At 46.3% G+C, this 21,015-nt stretch overlaps 1 protein-coding gene across 1 annotated transcript; it reads right to left on the bottom strand.

The window, feature by feature from the left end:
• Positions 1-1,734: 1,734 nt before the first annotated feature.
• LOC147080891 (prostaglandin G/H synthase 2-like) lies at positions 1,735-10,165 on the bottom strand. Its single transcript, XM_085981044.1, has 10 exons — positions 10,059-10,165; positions 9,385-9,501; positions 9,135-9,278; positions 7,753-7,896; positions 6,693-6,874; positions 6,415-6,498; positions 6,026-6,272; positions 5,516-5,802; positions 5,019-5,166; positions 1,735-4,152 (listed from the first exon to the last, which is right to left on the bottom strand). Exons 1-10 carry the CDS (start codon positions 10,138-10,140, stop codon positions 3,734-3,736), a joined length of 1,854 nt encoding a protein of 617 aa, XP_085837170.1. The 5' UTR covers positions 10,141-10,165; the 3' UTR covers positions 1,735-3,733.
• Between the last annotated feature and the right edge of the window lie 10,850 nt (positions 10,166-21,015).

Genomic DNA, 21,015 nt, shown 5'->3' on the forward strand with positions numbered 1-21,015 from the left:
CAAGCGTCAGCTCATTCTCCTCGAGCAGTCGCTTTTGTGTATCCTGTTTAAATAAACCACACACAAATTTGTCTCGTAGTGCATCTGTCAGTCCCGTTCCAAACTGGCAATATTTCGCTAATTTACGCAATTCCAGCAAATATTCAGCATTGCTTTCATGCTGTAGCTGCCTTCTGTCATAAAATTTAAATCGTTCCGCTAGCATCAGCGGCGTGGGGTTTAGATGATCTTTCAGGACAGTAACAATCTCATCGAACGTCTTATCCGCCGGTTCATCTGGTGATAACAGGTGTTTCAATTGCCCGTATGTCTTCGCACCCATTAAATTTAATAATGTTAGAGCTTTATCTTGGTCACGAATTTTATTGGCCTTACAATAATTTTTTACTCTTTCAACATATATGGCCCAATCTTCGAGGTCACTATCAAAGGTGCTAATATTCCCGTGTTTAGGCATTGTAGATTTGCAATTTCTCAGATTTTATTTTCTTTACTTGTTATCAAAGATGGCGGCTTCCCGCTCTTGCCGTCGTCCTCCGCCCACAAAATGGCGGTTTTCCCGCGCTTGGCGGTCTTCACCCGTCCCCCGACGCCGTCTCCCTTCAGCCCCCGAGTGCGGCCCTTATCTTCTGTGCGATCGATAGCCCGCGCTGTGCACCGCGGCTCTCGCACCTTGAGCTTCTGCAGCCGCCGCGCCTTTCAGTCCGAGTGCGGCCCTTATCTTTGGTCCCGATCGCTGGCCCGCGCTGCGCCTCGCACTTGAAGCGGCTCCCGGCCTCTGGCTCACCCGCTCGCGCGGCTCTTGCTCGCTCCCTCCCGGGCTCTGGCTTACCCACGAGGTTATGGAGGCTTCAGGGTCCTAATGCCTGTCCTTTCCAGTCGCTGGAAGCTGTCAGGATTTCTGCTGCCCTTCAGTTTTGAGTGGGGTGTTGAGGATTGAAACCTCTCTTCAACGTCCTGTCTTTGGACGAAGCCGCCGTGGAATAACTGCCACAGGGTTCGAACCGACTCGTCGCCAGTGTTAAGTATGTGTATTGTATTGAACAATTAACACAAAGACTTAAACGTATAACTCAAACAGGTCTTTACTGGTTGGAGGTAGGGACTGCACGCAGGTCTTTACTTCATGCCCACAGGCGGGAACTGAGGGGAGATCAGTACCCACAGTACTATTTATACCCCTATGGCCAGGAGTGGTACTGCGTATCACTACGCCCTACAAGTAGTGCAGTCCTGTCCATAGGTTCAAAGTAGCACACATATTACATACACAACAGTTACCTCTTCAAAGGATTCTATCAGGTTAGTTAAGCATGACTTAGCCTTTCGGAATCCATGCTATTTTGTATTATATGTTCTGTCTCTAGATGTTCTTCTATCAATTCTTTTAGTGAAGATTCCAGTACCTTTCCTATCACTGACGTTAAGCTGACTGGTCTATGGTCCCCAGGTTTTGTTCTATATTTGTATATAGAAACAACATTAGCTGTCCGCCAGTCCTCTGGCACTACCCCCTCTTCTGTAGAAGTGTGAGGCTAGGAAAGTTGACTTGCTGTGCATTCAGCCTTTCATTTGACAATTAATATTTTAACTAGCCCCGCTCAACTCTGCTGGTGCCATTCTTCAATAAAAGCCAGCCTGCTCCATCCCTGCTTCTGGGCAAAGTCAAGCAAACTCTAGCACAATGAAGCTGCTGCAACATCGAATTGCTTTTAAATCAGACTGAGACAGAGATTCATTGTTTTGATTGGTCTTTATTAATTTGACATTTAGCATGTCTTGTTCCAAAAGTACAGAAGGAAATAGATAGTTATGAAGTGCAGCCTGTCAACAGGATTTTTACAGAAAGAACATTTTGTAAGGGTTGTAAGTATTCTAAAACATACAGTAATGCTTAATTACAGTAGCTTGCAATCAGCCAAGTGAGCTGGCAAAGGTTAACAGTGCATCATTCCCAGACTTAAGGTCTGAACAATTTCATATCTTATGCTAACATTTGTTTCTTTCATTGGGGATCCATTTTACTGTTGCTGCTTCTAGAAGTGAATCCTTGTATACACAAGAAAGATCATGCTGCTGGGTGGTGCCATGATGTGCTTGCTAGTCACAGCTTTGCAGAGCAGCAAACCTTTTGCATACAATGATGTACTTATCTCTTACAGCCTTTTGTAGGCACATAGATCATACATACATTCAATAAATTGATCAAGTTCAAAAGTCGATGTACTATTTAAAGGGATTTTCTTACAAAATATAAACTCTACCACACTAGTTGGAGAATGCCACAATTTTGCCTTTCTGTGGCAACCAGTGTGTTGGGAACATGCCCGATTTGGAATTTTCATTGTGCAAATTCCAGCCCCTTTAATAATTAAGTATAAACCTCAGAAGGCAAGAACAAAAATTCCTGAGCCTTAGTTCCTTGTATCAAAAAATATTTTATATAAAAACTGCATTTGTTCTCCCATAAATAAGTATAGTTCAGATAAAAATTACAAATGTTAGACAATAAATAATAAGTTTTAAATAAATAATAATAAATACAGAAAGTTGTTGAAGCCATTTAGAGATAATTAGATTAGCATTTCCACCCACTCTTTCTTGAAGCTGGTGACTCGTGCACGTTTCCACAGGCCCCATGTGTGGGTCTAGACGATGAATGTTCGTGAGCTATGTGACTATGGGAAGGCCATCACGGCCAAAGCTGATCCCATCCTCACCAGATATCCACACGTGTGCTCTTTCAGCAAGGGTCACTTTCTAGTTATCAGGCATGAGAACTGTAACTGAATGCTCCCATACCTAGAACAAAGATGTTCGGGCCAATTGCAGTGCTGTCCTATCTGAACTGGAGGACACATCTTAAGAATTAACAAATCTCATGCACAACTAGAAATTAACAGGAAAAGAGTTCAAAATACCTGGAGCTAAAGGTAACATGGATATCTATAGGCCGAGATGATCAAATAGCTCATGGGGCACATGGTTGTTGTGCTGCTGGGAGTGCCTGTGAAGAGCATCCAGCCAGAGCTCCAGTATTGGAGATAAGACTCATGAACGAATAATTTATTATTTATTAATGTTGTTTTATTTTTATTATTACTGTATTTCTATTAGTATTTTTATCATTGTTATGCCATATTTATTCAAATGTTGGGAGGACTCGTAAAAATCAACATTTCATTGTGCAGTACACACGTCTGCAGCATATATGACAAATAAAATTGAATTGAATTGATTAAGGGGAATGAATAAATATTCTGGCAATGTGCTATTCTGCCTTTTCAAATCGGGTTGTATTTGCATGGAACATTTCCTCAGGATGCTCTGAATAAAATGCTCTCTGAAGTGACCCTAATTACTTTCTCGAGGCAACTAGGAATGAGCAATAAATTCAGCCATTCCAGCATCGCCCACATAATGGGAACAAAGAAAAAATATACAGTTTACCCTATCTGGACTCTAATTCACCTATTCCACAGACCACGGAAATAGCAGGCTTAATGGGCCACATGGTGGTTTCCTGGGAGAATGTGTCTGTATAATGATGATGACCTATCATCATCGTTTGCCAATTTTCTCCTTCTCCTGTGACCATTAATTTCTTTCATGGATGCTGGTTACCCTGTCTTTTTTTCTCCTCCCTAAACCAGGCACTGAGACCAATTGTAGCACCTCTACCATCACTCTGGTGGCTTTGCAATAGTGCATTTATCCAATTATAAAACACATTTTAAAGTTCAGCAGATTGCTCTTTCAACAGTGCATGCCCCTGTGGATTAACACTGTCCAGACCCGAGTTGGAAGACTTGGGGCTGATAGAGCCTGGTTTGCTGGGTATAGATTCAGGAACACTGAACGAAACAATTGGGCATGGTCCTTTCACGTTGTTGCAGACCAATGTTTTCAGTGTTGCAGTGTTCACAATGTCAAAGCCAACTTTCCCACCAAATGTGCTAGGTTTCCAATATTCTGGGGAGCAAATGGGGTTTCCCATTAAACCCTTCAAAGAGAAAGGGGCACCCATCTCAACCATTGTCTCTCCAAATATGGCTCCGGGCCTTGGCTTTTCTATCATCAAACCAGGATACATCTCTATTGCATCGATATCCCCATAAAGTTCTTGCAGCTCAGCTGCCATTTCTTTTTCTCCTGTAATTAAAAAAGATATTGTAATAAAGTACAACAAATGCTATAAATTTAGAAACAGCTTTTTTTAATGCAAATATGGAAGAGATTTATATATGTTCTTTACCAAACATAAATAATCATATTTTAGGTTCCACAAACTCAGATGAGCAATGCTGTAGCTTTAACATGATCAACAAGTGGGGGCCAATGAATATTACCAACCTGGTGATGCACCCCGCCCCTCCAAAAAAATGGAACATCCTACTCCCTAAGCAGACAAGCTACAAACTAATAAGTTTGTTGGAGGAAACTTGTGAATATTAAGCATTAGGTGGTGCATTTACCGACAAAATAATCACTAGTAGAGTTAATGCTTTACTTTTATCTGAATTTTATTTCATGCTCATCAAGATGAGAGGTGTCAGTCGTGGACTGAATGTTTCCAGGTTTTGTCCTCAGTGTCAGCATCAAGCACTCACAGGTCAGATATAGCACATGTTAGCAGCAGAGTAAAGGTCTATCTACTCTATTGCAGCAATATACCTTAACTCCCAATTTCAGGAGCATGCCATACTGCACCACTTTGATATTTCCATTTCCTATAATATTCATCCTGAAAGAGACTGCCAATTTAGTGCTAGTTAATGCTGTATTACAGCCACAAATCAATAACAAAATGTTTGTTTGGAACTGGGTTAAGACTGCTCAATAGCACTGCATAGAGGAACCTTTTAGGCATCGGGGGGAAGCTTTCAACTTCAGTCTGAGCTAGATTGGGCCCCAGATTTCAGAGTTTGATTGACCCTTAGCCTTTTTATTTAAACTTAAAAAATGTGTTGAATTGTATTAAATACTATTTAAATAGAATTTACAGATAAAGATCTTACCTGTGAGCTCTTCAAAAGACTCATATGGTTTCAGTAAGAAGCGCTTCCTATACTCATTCAGAGATTTGTATCGCATTTGACGAGTGTGCTCAATGGTATTAATAGCCACTTTAATCAATGCTGGATTCATATTTCTGCCTCCAGCAACCTGTAGAAAGACCAGGATCATTAGCTTAAAAGTCTCATATAAGTCAAGAGTCCGACAGTTTCACTGCTTAATGATGTGATGGATTTCATTTTGTTTATGAATGTTCTGGAAAAAATACTATTCCTTTTTAATCGATGGTGCATTTAGTAAAGTTTCTATGGTTACTGATTTTGGAGAATTGGCAGGTGAATCAAAGCCAGTATTAATTGCAATATAATTTTAATGACATGAAGTGTGTTCATTTGGCACCAGCAGTTCAAGTGTTGAAATCCCCTCCAGTGTTGCAGCAGAAATTACTTCCTGGTTATTGCACCATGACGACACCGACTGAACATTAGCTGATTCTTACCCTGCCAGCAGTCTGCCTAGAGAACGAGGCCACCATGTTGGAGATGCCGTGCTCCAGCAACACTGAGTTATTGAAGAGGAATTCGCGGTAGCTGTACTCTTTGTCCTGGATGTTGAAGGAATCTGGCATCAGGGGGTGCCAGTGGTAGAGGGTGTTGAACTCGGATGCAATCCGGTTACTGTACTGGAATTGCTGATTGAAGAGCAGCTCTGGGTCAAATTTCAGCTTGAAGTGATAACCACTCAGATGTTGCACATAATCTTCAATTACAATTTTGACGGTCTCCCCTGTTAGTGTCAATAAGATAGTTTGAGGATTTATTTAAAAACAAAGATATTTTGCCCAAAAACTTTATTTAATTCAAATTAAACTTCAAAAATTGTACAGTTCTATGAATATGCTTTTCTTTCTATTACACCCCAGTACTTTGTATTGGTGATCTTAGTATGCATCGATCCAAAAGGCCAGGAGCTATTTTAGAAGACAGTTGGATATGCTGGATCCACTCACCTATCAATATAAGTCTGGTAGTCTGGAAAAGCTGTTCATCGTCCCAGTCAGGGTGCTCCACTTTCAACACATCACAGACTCGGTTGTGTTCCCGCAGCCAGATCGTGGCATACATCATCAACCCTGGAACCAGACCAAAGAATTCCTGTCCCACAGCAAGCTGCAAGTGTTCTGGGACATGAGGAGGGTAAGTCATCGCTACAGGTGCATCCCTGACAGTGGGAGGATAGACTTCTCCATTGTGCATCTGCAAGAAATTTTGTGCATTAGTTCAGATTTCACTTAGGCTGTATCCAAATACTGCAAAAAAAATCAAAGATACTCAGATATTGGACATGCAAATATTGCTATACTATTACGATACGTGATAAATTCAGCTTAAAGCCTACCTGATGCTTAAGTTTTCCATCTGTAAATAGTCTCAGTTTGTGCTGTCGGTCCAGAGTTTCTCCATAAATATGGCTCAGGTCAACCTGTATAATGTAAAGAATATAAAACATAAGTACACTGTGATTTTAGAAATAATTAATTTTAGAACTGTAAATATTTAACATGAAACATCAATTTATAATAAACAAGTACAAAGATGGATTTTTTTAATTTACATCCATTCTCGTTGAAGCATTGTTGAAAACCAGCTGAGAACAGTTATATGATTTGTACTTACGCCATGTCCCAATCCTACAGTGAATGCAGGGCCTCGACTCTGGTCGGTCTTAAAAAACTGGTGGGTGAAATGCTGAGCAAAGAAGGCAAACATCATATTGGTCCTTTGAGGATCGGGTACAAATGTCTTCCTCATGAGGAACGTTTCTGCTAAATACTTGGGATCGGGCAGTGTTTTCTTTCCTGTAAAAGAAGAGAAATATATATATGTATATCTTTACAAAGTTAGCTTGTTGTATTAAAGGGGTGACATACCTTCCCAACCCCAAGCAGTAATATGGATTGTGTTTGAATAACAAACCTTTTAAGGAATGTCTGTAGGAGGAATAACATTACTGCCAAATAGAAGAAATATGGATGGAGACAGCACCACCCTGGAAAATATTTTCCTCCCACAATTGGCATTAATTCAAAAGTAAACAACAGAGGGGGTAAAAATTCTGATTCTGCGCACCCCATGCAAGCTAAAAGCACATATCACACATTTATTCCATCCATTCATTTCAATAGGTGAAATACCATGGGCTGGTGGGTTGCAATTTCACAATACGTGCAATTTCACAATACGAGAGGCATTTTGTTCCCACATTCTTGAAAATATGGATACAATCTTTCTCTCTTCTCTCCCCACTACCCCCTTCACCCAAAAACAGCTGGCAAAGTTTCTGGAAAGCAAGGTGGGAATGTGGATTACATCTGAGCACCACTCAACCAAGCATTTCCATCATCTATTTACTCCCAGATTCCATCCTCACTGGGATTCTTTGCCCCCTCAACTCAAATTTAAGACTTCCTCCTCCCCTAAACAACCATCTTGGTGGAAGCATGGTTTCCTTAGAGTGAGAAAGTCTGTTTCAGTGCTCCAACACAGTTAATTACATTAACGGGAAATATAAGAAACATTCTTTGCTTTTAACTTTCTCCTTCAATATCAGCCCTGTTGTTTATTTTCTACCAAGGCTCTGGTAGAACATAAGAACTAAGAGCAGGAGTAGTCCATACGGCCCCTACAGTAGGAGAGGGTGCTGGAACAGTAGAGTTTTCTTGTATTATTAACTCACCAACTACTCCCATTAGCGTTGGGCAGTCTTCAGGAGTTGCAGGAAGAGTTCTGGTGTAGTAGGAGATATTGGAGTATGCCTCCCAACTCTTGTAGTTGTACTTTGAATTGTAGGTCGGGGGACTGTCAATCAACTGAGATCTGGCTGTTTTGGGGGGGGGAAATTGTATTCATATTCAGGAACCACATGCCTCAAACCATCTAAAAATCACAATTAGAAACAATATGTATGAGGTCCTTAAATAAAATGAAATTAATAATTCACTCTTTAGTGAACCGCTATCTGAAGATTAAGCTTATCTAACGGCCCCTTAAATGCATCTATACTAGTTGCTTCAACCACTCCCTGTGGTAGCGAGTTCCACATTCTCACCACTCTTTGGGTAAAGAAGTTTCTTCTGAATTCCCTATTTGATTTCTTGGTGACTATCTTATATTGATGGCCTCTAGTTATGCTCTTCCCCACAAGTGGAAACATTCTCTCTCTATCCACTCTATCAAAATCTTTCATAATTTTAAAGACCTCTATTAAGTCATCCCTCAGCCTTTCACCCCTCAGCCTTTTACGATCCCATTTACATTTAGGGGGAGAAATTCGGTGGGGCCGCAAACGGGGCGCCAAGCTCGCCTGGGCGCTGGAATTAGCGCAGCGACCGGAGCAGTAGTGACCGCCGGAAATTCAGCTTGAACACCCCAAGAGGGAGACGGGGCGAGGCTCGAGGTGCTCCGCGTCCCTCTTAGGGCACTGAAACTGAATATCGCAGCGCAACATGCCACAGCGCCACATGCTGCGGCCCGGCGCGCTGCGGTACTGCAGGCCTTCCTCCCATTCTTAAGGGGGAGGGGCCTGCACCAGCGCGATTGGAGATCGCGAGTGCCGGCAAAAGAGCCCGGCACCGAGGAGAAGTGCCGGGCTCTCGGAAAACAGCCGGCACTGCCGCGGGGGGAGATCAGGAGGCCGGGGACGGAGGTGCTGGCATGCGGCCGCCGAAAAAAACGGCCGCTCCAAACCTCCACCTTAATTTGCGCCACTGCCGCCACAGGAAGGCCCCGCGAACCGGGCGCGATTTGCGAACGGCGCTACAGAGGCGGGCGCTACCGAATATCGAGATCGGGGCGGTAGCGGGGCGCTGTGCACACCAATGACGTCATCGGTGGCGGCGCAGCGCAACAGGCTCACGCCGCCATTAGCGCCTCAGCTAAATATCGCGGGAGGCATGGCCAGTGGCGCTAAAGCCGCTGAGTGCCCTCTTTAGGCGCTAACTGGTGGCGCAGCCCACCAAATTTCTAGGCCTTAATCTCTACATTTAATAATGCCATTTGTGTTTAGAATGATTTCGAGTATCACAAATAAAAGTCCTGAACTTGGTCCATCTTACTTACACGTTAAGACATAATGCATAATCCCGTCCCTTAAGAAAGGGATCTGGTTAATTAAGCTCCAAACCCCGGGATAGTGGGTCAGGATAGTGTGCACTGTGTTCGGGGTGGGTTTCAGGCTCAGTTTCACCCAGGTCCAGAACTCGGCTGTTTGAGAAAAAAGCAGTTGTTAAATTTATTGAGATCAGTGTTACGGTTAACGGAAATGTGCACAGTGTACAGTGAAAGCTTGTTCGTCAACCGCACGACTTACGTGTGGTGCAGTTTTCTCCGTAAAAGCCAGTCCGAGTGCAGTCGCAGTCATAGCCCTCGAAGCCGACAGTGGTGCAGATCCCGCGGTTCTGGCAGGGGTTTGAGCAGCAAGGGTTGGCTGCAAGGGAAACACAGGAGAAGTTCAGGCTCACGGATCATCTTACAGCCTGTTCTCAACAGGTTTTGTGTTCAGTACAAACTACATAATTTCAGCGCTCGGACTGCAGACTCGCCTAACCTCGATTTAAAATTAAAATACAGCACAGCAAAAACAGTCATAGCAATTGATTTTATTTATATTGAATCATTTAAGTTGAAGACAATTACCAATGTGGTTGTATTTTATTTAGACCCAATTCTTGTTCAGATCACAGTCTCCCAATGATCAGAAAGTTGAATAATAACTATGGAGAGAAATAGTTTGCCCGCCAATATTTCCGCACGTATCTTTTTACCTGTTTTATTTATTTCTACGCATCGGCGCAACATCGTGCGGCGAAACCAAACCAAACCAAACCGTCCCCCCGAGAGGACACCGACCTCATTCCTTCTCTACAATCCGCATAAAGACCGCGACACAACATCCCACACTTCGCCATTCACACTGCAGCCTAATCCCAACCCGAGGATGAAGCATCCTCTGGAACCAGACCGAGCTCGCCAGCTTTCCCTTACCTGCTTGGTTGAGAGGGAGTATCCTGGCGAGGAGCAACAACAGCATTCCCCGCCTGTTTAGTGCGCCGAGTTCTCCAAACATCGTGAACTTAATTCGGAGCCTGTTCTGATTCTGCTCCCTAGCGCTTCCCTCTGGCTTTTAAACCCTCTGCTCTTTCTTCAGCGATGAGTCATACACATGCCGGAAACAAACGAAACCGTTTTGGCAGAGATAGCCAATTAATCCCACCTCCTCTTTCCACATAGCCCTGTAAAAAATTACTTTCAAGTATTTCTCCAATTCCCTTTTCAAAGTTACTATTGAATCTGCTTCCACCAACCTTTCAGGTAGAGCAATCCAGATCACAACAACTTTGGTGTGTAAAAAACGTGTTTATTCATGTCTCCTCTGGTTCTTTTGCCAATCACCTTAAATCTCTCCTCATTTACGCTATCAAAACTGTTCATGATTTTGAACACCTCCATTAAATCTCCTCTTAACCTTCATTGCTCTGAGGAGAATAACCCCAGTTCATTGAGTGTATTAGGGATGGGTTTCTTGAGCAGTATGTAACTGAACCGACCAGGGGGCAAGCAACCTTAGATTTGGTCCTGTGTAATGAGACAGGATTAATTAAAAATGTCCTAGTAAAGGATCCCCTTGGAATGAGTGACCATAACATGGTTGAATTCCATATTCAATTAGAGGGTGAGAAGGGTGGATCTCAAACAAGCGTGCTGAGCTTGAATAAAGGAGACTATGAAGGTATGAGAGCAGAATTGATTAGAGTGGACTGGGAAAATAGATTAAAGGGTAAGACGGTACATGATCAGTGGTGTACATTTAAGGAGTTACTTTACAACTTCCAAAAAAAATATATTCCACTGAGGAAAAAAGGGTGTAAAAGAAAAGATAGCCATCCGTGGCTAAGTAAAGTAATTAAGGATAGTATCCGACTAAAAACAAGGGCATATAAGGTAGCCAAATCTAGTGGGAGGATGGAAGATTGGGAAGTCTTTAAAAGACAGCAAAAAATAACTAAAAGATTGATTAAGAAAGGGAAGATAGATTATGAAAGTAAATTAGCAAAAAATATAAAAACAGACAGCAAAAGTTTCTATAGTTATATAAAAAGAAAAAGGGTGGCTAAAGTAAATGTTGGTCCCTTAGAGGATGAGACCGGGAAATTAATGGTGGGAAACATGGAGATGGCAAAAACGCTGAACAATTATTTTGTATCAGTCTTTACAGTAGAGGACACTAAGAATATCCCAACACTGGACAAACAGGGGGCTCTAGCAGGGGGAGGAACTAAATACGATTAAAATCACTAAGGAAGTGGTACTTGGTAAAATAATGGGACTCAAGGCGGATAAATCCCCTGGACCTGATGGCTTGCATCCTAGGGTCTTGAGGGAAGTGACGGTAGGGATTGTGGATGCATTGGTAATAATTTTCCAAAACTCCCTGGACTCAGCAAAGGTCCCGGCAGATTGGAAAACTGCTAATGTAACACCCTTATTTAAAAAGGGTAGTAGGCAGAAGGCTGGAAACTATAGACCTGTTAGCCTAACATCTGTGGTTGGTAAAATGTTAGAGTCCATTATTAAGGAGACAGTAACGGGACATTTGGATAAACATAATTTAATAGGACAAACTCAGCATGGTTTCATGAAGGGGAAGTCATGTTTGACAAATTTGCTTGAGTTTTTTGAGGAAGTAACATACAGGGTGGATAAAGGGGAACCAGTGGACGTAGTGTATTTAGACTTCCAAAAGGCATTTGACAAGGTGCCACATAAAAGATTATTGCTCAAGATAAAAAATCACGGGATTGGGGGTAATATTCTGGCATGGGTGGAGGATTGGCTCTCTAACAGAAAGCAGAGAGTTGGGATAAATTGTTCGTTCTCAGATTGGCAACCAGTAACTAGTGATGTTCCGCAGGGGTCAGTGTTGGGTCCCCAACGCTTTACAATCTATATTAATGATTTGGAGAAGGGGACCGAGTGTAACATATCAAAGTTTGCAGATGATACAAAGATGGGACGGAAAGTAGTGAGTGAGGATGACATAAAAAACCTGCAAAGGGACATAGACAGGCTAAGTAAGTGGGCAGAGATTTGGCAGATGGAATACAATACTGGAAAGTGTGAGGTTATGCACTTTGGCAGGAAAAATCATAGAGCAAGTTATTATCTTAATGGCAAGAAATTGGAAAGTACTGTAGTACAAAGGGATCTGGGGGTCCTGGTGCACGAAACTCAAAAAGTTAGTATGCAGGTGCAGCAAGTGATCAAGAAGGCCAATGGAATGTTGGCTTTTATTGCTAGGGGGATGGAATATAACAACAGGGAGGTATTGCTGCAGTTGTACAAGGTATTGGTGAGACCGCACCTGGAATACTGCATACAGTTTTGGTGTCCATACTTAAGAAAAGACATACTTGCTCTCGAGTCAGTACAAAGAAGGTTCACTCGGTTAATCCCGGGGATGAGGGGGTGGTCATATGAGGAGAGGTTGAGTGGATTGGGACTCTACTCATTGGAGTTCAGAAGAATGAGAGGCGATCTTATTGAAACATATAAGATTGTGAAGGGGTTTGATCGGGTGGATGCGGTGAGGATGTTCCCAATGATGGGTGAAACTAGAACTAGGGGGCATAATCTTAGAATAAGGGGCTGCTCTTTCAAAACTGAGATGAGGAGAAACTTCTTCACTCAGAGGGTGGTAGGTTTGTGGAATTTGCTGCCCCAGAAAGCTGTGGAAGCTACATCATTAAATAAATTTAAAACAGAAATAGATAGTTTCCTAGAAGTAAAGGGAATTAAGGGTTACGGGGAGCGGGCAGGAAATTGGACATGAGTCTAGGTTCGGAATGGTCATGGCCCTGTGGGTAGTGGAGTGGGCCCAGGGGCCGTGTAGCCTGGTTCTGCTCCTACTGTGTTCTAATTCTGTGTTAGATTTCAGGAGATGGTTTTATTCCTGTTCCTGGCTGGGGTGGAGATCGCCTTTACAGAAGGTAAGTATTGTAGAAAATATAGGGACAGAGTGATCTCCTGGAAGAATTTCGATCGCCTAGATGGGTCGGAGAGGAATTTTCCAGATTTTTTTCTCCCAAATTGGCCATTGGGTCTTTTATCTGGTTTTTCGCCTCTCCCGGGAGATCACATGGGTTCGGGTGGATGGAGAGTGATAGAAGATTTGAGGTTAGGATCAGATCAGCCATGATCTTATTGAATGGTGGAGCAGGCTCGAGGGGCCGATTGGTCTACTGCTGCTCCTATTTCTTATGTTCTTATGTTCTTATGTTCTCCAATCTCTCCACATAACTGAAGTCCCTCATCCCTGGCACCATTCTAACAAATTTCCTCTGCACCCTCTCTAAGGCCTTCGCACCTTTCCTAAAGTGTGGTGCCCAGAATTGAACACACTACTCCAGCTGAGGCCGAACCAGTGTTTTATAAAGTTTCAGCATAACTTCCTTGCTTTTATACTCTATTGCTCTATTAATAAAGCCAAGGATCCTGTATACATTGTCTAAAGCTGGAAACACACAGCGAGTGGGTCAGTCAGCATCTGCAGAGAGAAGAGTTGCAGTTTGGTCCCCTTCTACAGCCTGTGGTGTTGACTCCACGGACACTGATTGGCCCATTGTGTGTTTCCAGCTTTTTCAGTTTTTTGTTTCAGATTCCCAGCACTTGCAGTACTTCGCTTTTCAAATAAATTTATTAGCTGCGATCACTTGATAATGATCAGGGAGAACCCTAGCTCAAGCATTTTGTGTGTTCATCTCACTTACGTCATGAGGATAAATAAAAAGCAGTGTGTAAATTGTGATACACTGAAGGCGACACCTTTGTGACACCTATTCCTTCATTTGTATCATTTCTTAGCTGTCTCCTGCTCAACTGCTTTGATTCTTTTGCCAATAGACAGAAGATATCTGGTACAATACCCCCATTGATAGTGGGAATGTAAATACAACTTTCTATAGTATGGTAAAGTCAACCTTTACACTGTGAGGTTTACTGAGGAAATAACTCTGTGAGCTTCTCCTCCCCCCCATCCTGCCTCCATTTCCCAATCTCCCAGGCCGCACATTTCCTACAGCCGAGAGAGTGGATGGTTGGCAAACTTGTTGGAAGATCTTTGCCAGTACTCTTCTCGGTTAGCTGCTGCATGGTGCACAATAGTCGTTCAGTTTCCTTTTACCCCAACCTCTCCCTCCCCATACCATTTAACTGCTGGACTGTGCCAGCCCATTGCCCTTCTCACTGCAGCACAACTGGGACCACCTAATCAGCAGCACTGTGATTCTGACTGCCATGGCACCAAGGTGTATAATACACTATGCCACTGCATTGTCACAGGTTAACAAGACTAACAACAAGTGGGTGGAAATTGGTAACCATTTCAGATGCTAACTTATATGTTTCTATTACTTATTTTTACCATTTACTCAAAAGAAATACTGGGTGACATCAAGCAGGATAGAATATTCCTCCACCACTGCTCCAGAACCACTGCTGTTACCTTTATTTTATTCCTCCAATAGCTCCCCTTCTTCGGTCTGCTGAAGATGTTGACACTCTCACTGGGAAACACCGATACCTTTCTCGGGTGGCCATTATTCGTGTGTGAGTGTTTACATTTTTGCATCAAGTTAAATAACTTGTAGTCAGCATTAGAATTTGGGCTTTTTTTTCTTTTTGTCTCAGAGAACTAAAGTTGAGGTTAATCTCGAAGACTCAGAACACTGGCAAAGAGCAAATGATAATGTCTGGCAGGACATGAGAAAGTGTGAGTGATGAGATAATAATGGAACATGAGATGATTTGGAAACAACAAAGTAGGTCATAAGCTCCAAATTAAATAATGGGACACTTTGAAAATGACAGCTGAATGTCAATTCCAATGCCTGGGAAAACATTGTACAGTTTCTGGTTTGGAATGTAACTTGTACCACTTTGGAAATTCATAAAGGTTCGTACTTGTGAATTTCTTAACAACTAATTAATTATTTTTTTAATCCTTCCTTGCCCTCATGCAAAAGAAAGGTTTGTATTTCTTTTTGAAAGAACCTGGATTGTATGTTTTATGCTGTAAAACTGCTGTTATTGGGTCTCCTTAAACTGACATGTTTACACAATGAAAATATGGTTTCTGTCGAGCTGTTAGGAAATGTTTGGGGGAAAATTTCAGTTTGTTTGCGCCTCCCGTTAGCGCCTTAAGAGGGCGCTAATGGGGCGCAACGCAACTAGTGCCTGGGCGCGGCGATGTTTGCGCTGCTCGCGAAATTAGCTAAACATTTTGCGGCGGCGCTAAACACTACCGCCACGATCTCCTGCGCCGGCAGATCGTGACGTCAGTCGAGTGAGGAATGCCCGGTAGCGCCCTGGACCGGATATTGAGTGTCACCCCCTGCCTTACCGCCTGTCGCTAGCAATGACAGGTTGAGGAGAGCATTTTGCAGTCAGAAAGGGACTGGGGGAGTGTTATTTAAAGGTTTTGTTGGTGACATTTTTGCACCACGCATTCTGCGAGAGAGAGAGAGAGGGCTAGATTTTCAGTTGCTTGCGCCAGCAGTTAATTCCGGGCGCTATGCGTGTAGCGCCCGGGCGCAGCGCAGTTTGCGCCTCGCCCCAAATTAAGTTGGCCATTAGCGCCGGCGCAAAGTTTAGCGCCCGCCCGGATGCGCGCGCAGAAAATGACGTCACATCCTCGTGCAACGCCCTTTGGCCGCCCCGATTCCAAACTTCAGTCGGACCACCCCATTGTGCGGCTGGCGGCCGGAGCGTTTGAAAAAAGGAACGCAACACAACCAGCGCGGGCCCCGGGGGGCGCAAATTAAAGGGGACGTGCCCTCCAGTATAAAGGCCAGCCATTTTTCAGCAAACACTCTTATGCAACGCATTTCTGGACACACAACAAGGAGGATAGCTAACTGGTTTCAAGCAGCAACAGCTCAGGTATTTTTGGACTCAGGCCAGAGCGCTGTAAGTGGCCTTTTGGAAATTTGACTGTTTGCCAGGATTTGATAGGGGTTGCATGGGGTGCCAACGCGGAGCTGCAGCGCCATGTCCGTAGGGATCGCAGACGCATTGTGAGAGGGGCAGCCCTGGCTAGAGGCAGAGGGGGCTACAGGCGTCGGCCACGTAGGCCTTACCCAGTCAGGCTATACCGCCAGCAGCGCTCCTACCTAAACATGAGTGCCTTGCGATGTGTTAGAAGGCTCCGATTCCGAAAGGAGGTGATTGCAGAGATCTGCCACCTGCTTCGCAGAGATCTGTGGCCAAAGCTCAGGTGCAGGACGTCTCTGTCGGTGGAAGTGAAGGTGACGGTGGCATTGAACTTCTATGCCACCGGCTCCTTCCAATCCGCTGCTGGGGACATAGCAAACATCTCCCAGTATGGCGCGCATCGCTGCATCCGCCAGGTGACCGAAGCACTGTTCAGAAGGAGAAGCCAATTCATCTCCTTCCCCATGGCCCTGGAGAGCCAGCATCAGCGCGCATTGGGATTTGCCAGACTCGGGGACTTCCCCTTGGTGCAGGGCGCCATTGACTGTACACATGTGGCTTTGCGGGCCCCTCTGGAGCATGGCGAGCAGTATCGCAACAGGAAGGGCTACCATTCTCTGAATGTGCAGCTGGTCTGTGACCACAAGCAGCGCATCATGGCTGTCAATGCCAGCTTCCCAGGCAGCAGTCACGATGCCTTTATCCTGCGGCAGAGTACTGTGCATGACATGTTCGAGGCACAGCCTCCCCCAAGAGGATGGCTACTCGGGGACAAAGGCTATCCTTTGTGTACCTGGCTCATGACCCCGCTCCGCGCGCCCAGGACCGCTACTGAAGAGGCTTACAACGAGAGCCATCAAACCACCCGCAACATCATCGAGCAAACTATTGGGGTCCTCAAGCAGCGGTTCCGCTGCCTTGATTGCTCCGGAGGAGCTCTCCAGTATTCGCCGGACCGGGCCTCCCAATTTGTGGTAGTTTGCTGCATGCTACACAACCTGGCTATCCGCAGGACTCAGGCACTGCCACCTGACGTTGGAGCAGCACCTCAGGAGGAGGAGCAGGAGGAGCATGAGGAGGAGGAGGAGGAGCAGGAGTACATTCCCAGGAGGGAGCGACCAGGGCCAAGGGCCGCGCGACGCCACCTTATTACACGGTACTTCTAAGCCCCCTGTCAGGGAATGCCTTGGGGCCATGAGGGAAGGTGAATGCAGCCGCTCCGCAAGCCCTCAGCCGGCGAAGCCAACAAACACTAAGAAGAACAACCATGGAGACTGCATGAATAAAGATAACTATTTATTACACAAAAATGAAAACCCCTTCCCACATGAATGCCCAAAAACAATCATCGGGCCCCACAAAAAGCCCAACAAACGACTCACTCCCACAAACTGGGGAGGAGTCACTCCACATTTGAACAACCCGGGCCTCAACCTTTGCCTAACGCAAAAAATAAGCCCACGAACCAAACAACCATGGGCAAAAGAAAGATGGCCACCGCCATATAAAATGAAAGCTGGCCACACCCTCTACTGAGTGGCCCGCGAGGGCGAGACCTTGCCCAGCCTTTTGCCTCCCCTGCCCGGCCTGCTGCTCCTTCGCAAGCTCTGCCCAGTGGCTGCTGCGAGGCTGGGGGAAGGCGCCTGAGGCTCAGATGTCCTTCCGCCACATGCCGCTGGGGGGCGGCCTACACGGCCTTTGGGCCTTGAGGGGCCGTCTGCTGAGTGGCGCACCTGAGCCTGGCCAACATCAGCTCCAGCCGCTTGCCCTTGACGCCCCAGTGGGGGAATGGCGGCAACGGATGGCACAATGTGGGCCAGCTGGCGTCTGGGATGCGCTGGCTGGTGCTGTGGCGCGCTGGCACTCGGCCGGGCCCGCACTGCAGGATCCGCAACAATCAGCCGAGGGACGGCTCGCTGGGATGCTCCAGCGCGGCGGCTGCCCTGGCGATGCCTGCCTGAGACAGCGCGTATGGCAGCAGTGAGTGCCCCTGTTGTCCTGGTGTGCGCCCGCATCACACCCGCCAGGGTCTTGACGGCATCAGCCAGCATGCGGCCACTCGCGGAAGTTGATGCCCCGAACTCGCGCACACTGGTCGCCAGCGACTCGATGGCCTCAGGCATGCGCCCCACCACGCTCATGAGCTCCGTGTGGCGCCGGTCCGAATCCTCGGCCATCTTATCCAGCTTCCGCGCCTCCTCCGAGGTGAAGGTGTCCAGACTGGATTCGCGACTCTCCCGCTGGGGAGGAGGGGACCGAAGTAGGGGAACCTTGCCACGTTGGTGGCGGCGAGTGTGCCGATCAACAGCACTCCCCTCTGATCCTTCCCCCCTTTGGGGGGAAGGCCGCTGGCCATGCGCACGGCTCCTGGGTGTCTGGACGCCACTGGTCCCAGAAGCTGCATTCCCCTGCGACAGCTCGTCCAGGCACTCGTCCAGTGAGGACGTGTCAAGCATTTCGTCCTCTCCTGCGGGACCTGAGTGTTCCCCCGATGGTCCAGCTTGCTGTTGCTCCTCCTCCTCCTCCTCCTCCTCCTGTTCGGAGGGGCTGTCACTGGCAGCGTCAGGGTCCTGGTCGTCACCAGCTGAAAGCAGGAATGCACAAGAGTAGCTTCAGAGTGAGGAGACGGCGTCAGCGAGGGAGTTAGGACTGGTGGCATTCAGCGCATTGGTGGGACAGTGGCAAAGGAGGTAGCTCGGATGCGCAAGTGCGACGCGAGAGGGCCAAAAGGCAAGGTCCTTACCATTGCCGGGCAGTGGAGGCTCGGCTACTCCGCACGCTGTGGGGACGATCAGCCGGGCTCCCATGAGCACACACACGCGCTCCTCCAGCCGAGTGAGCTTCTGCAGCTTGGCGCGTCCTCCCCTGGCCCTGGCATGGGCCTGGCAATTATAGGCAACTTTAGCCTGCAAGAGAAAGGACGGGCTGTAAGTGCGCAGTGTAGCCCTGATGTAGTGTGCACTGCCTGCCATGGTGGAATAGCTTGGCCAGAGTGTAGCCCTGATGTAGTGTGCACTGCCTCCCATGGTGGAATAGCTTGGCCAGAGTGTAGCCCTGATGTCCTGTGCACTGCCTCCCATGGTGGAATAGCTTGGCCAGCGTGTAGCCCTGATGTAGTGTGCACTGCCTCCCATGGTGGAATAGCTTGGCCAGAGTGTAGCCCTGATGTCCTGTGCACTGCCTCCCATGGTGGAATAGCTTGGCCAGAGTGTAGCCCTGATGTAGTGTGTGTTGTGTATGTAATATGTGTGCTACTTTAAACCTATGGACAGGACTGCACTACTTGTAGGGCGTAGTGATACGCAGTACCACTCCTGGCCATAGGGGTATAAATAGTACTGTGGGTACTGATCTCCCCTCAGTTCCCGCCTGTGGGCATGAAGTAAAGACCTATGTGCAGTCCCTACCTCCAACCAGTAAAGGCCTGTTTGAGTTATACGTTTAAGTCTTTGTGTTAATTGTTCAATACAATACACATACTTAACACTGGCGACGAGTCAGGCTCTTACCCTGCGGCAGTTATTCCAGGCGGCTTCGTCCAAAGACAGGACGTTGAAGAGAGGTTTCAATCCTCAACACCCCACTCAAAACTGAAGGGCAGCAGAAATCCTGACAGCTTCCAGCGACTGGAAGGGACAGGCATTAGGACCCTGAAGCCTCCATCAGCTTGTGAACCGGAGTAAAGACAGGACTGGGGAAGAGAGAGAGGTAGGGCGATAGCGATCGGCAGATAAGGGCCGGGCCGCTTTGAAGTGAGGGGCGCAGCCGGGCCAGCGATCGGGACCAAAGATAAGAGCCGCACTCGGACTGAAAGGCGCGGCGGCTGAAGAAGCTCAAGGTGCGAGAGTCGCGGTGCACAGCGCGGGCTATCGATCGCGGCGAAGATAAGGGCCGCACTCGAGGGCTGAAGGGAGACGGCGTCGGGGGACGGGTGAAGACCGCCAAGCGCGGGAAAACCGCCATTTTGTGGGCGGAGGACGACGGCAAGAGCGGGAAGCCGCCATCTTTGATAACAAGTAAAGAAAAGAAAATCTGAGAAATTGCAAATCTACAATGCCTAAACACGGGAATATTAGCACCTTTGATAGTGACCTCGAAGATTGGGCCATATATGTTGAAAGAGTAAAAAATTATTGTAAGGCCAATAAAATTCGTGACCAAGATAAAGCTCTAACATTATTAAATTTAATGGGTGCGAAGACGTACGGGCAATTGAAACACCTGTTATCACCAGATGAACCGGCGGATAAGACGTTCGATGAGATTGTTACTGTCCTGAAAGATCATCTAAACCCCACGCCGCTGATGCTAGCGGAACGATTTAAATTTTACGACAGAAGGCAGCTACAGCATGAAAGCAATGCTGAATATTTGCTGGAATTGCGTAAATTAGCGAAATATTGCCAGTTTGGAACGGGATTGACAGATGCACTACGAGACAAATTTGTGTGTGGTTTATTTAAACAGGATACACAAAAGCGACTGCTCGAGGAGAATGAGCTGACGCTTGAGAAGGCGGTCACTATGGCAGCAGCACACGAAGCCGCAGCGAGAGGCACGGCAGTAATGCAGCTACGGTCACCGGAGCTCAGTGCACACAAATTTGGTGTGAGTTCTGGCAAATGTTATCGTTGTGGAAAGACAACGCATGATCAGAACCAGTGTTGGTTTAAAAACCAAGAATGTAGAACTTGTGGTAGGCTTGGACATATAGCTAGAGTATGCAGGTCAGGGAAGAAGACCAGCAACAAGAAGTCACCGCAAGGAAAATACGCAAAAGTACACAAGGTGGCCGAACAGGAGTCCGATTCAGATGCTAGCAGTAATGAACTGGCTGGCTTAAGCAGTATTGAACTGGCTAGCTTAAGAGTACTCAACGCTGGTAAGGGTGCAGACCTCCAGACAATTTGGGTCACTCTTCAGATAGAAGGAGTCCAAGTAAAACTGGAATTGG

This window comes from Somniosus microcephalus, unplaced genomic scaffold, assembly GCF_052327205.1.
Source record: "Somniosus microcephalus isolate GS21.2 unplaced genomic scaffold, FLI_Smic_1.0 scaffold1038, whole genome shotgun sequence".
NCBI classification, from domain to species: Eukaryota; Metazoa; Chordata; class Chondrichthyes; order Squaliformes; family Somniosidae; genus Somniosus; species Somniosus microcephalus.

Bases quoted from the DNA above. Each gene is read 5' to 3' on its own strand.
- LOC147080891 (XM_085981044.1), bottom strand. From the start codon at position 10,140: ATGTTTGGAGAACTCGGCGCACTAAACAGGCGGGGAATGCTGTTGTTG. The intron at 9,279-9,384 runs GTAAGTCGTGCG...TTTCTCAAACAG, and splicing joins CGGAGAAAACTGCACCACAC to CCGAGTTCTGGACCTGGGTG. The intron at 7,897-9,134 runs GTAAGTAAGATG...CCCCCAAAACAG, and splicing joins TATGCATTATGTCTTAACGT to CCAGATCTCAGTTGATTGAC.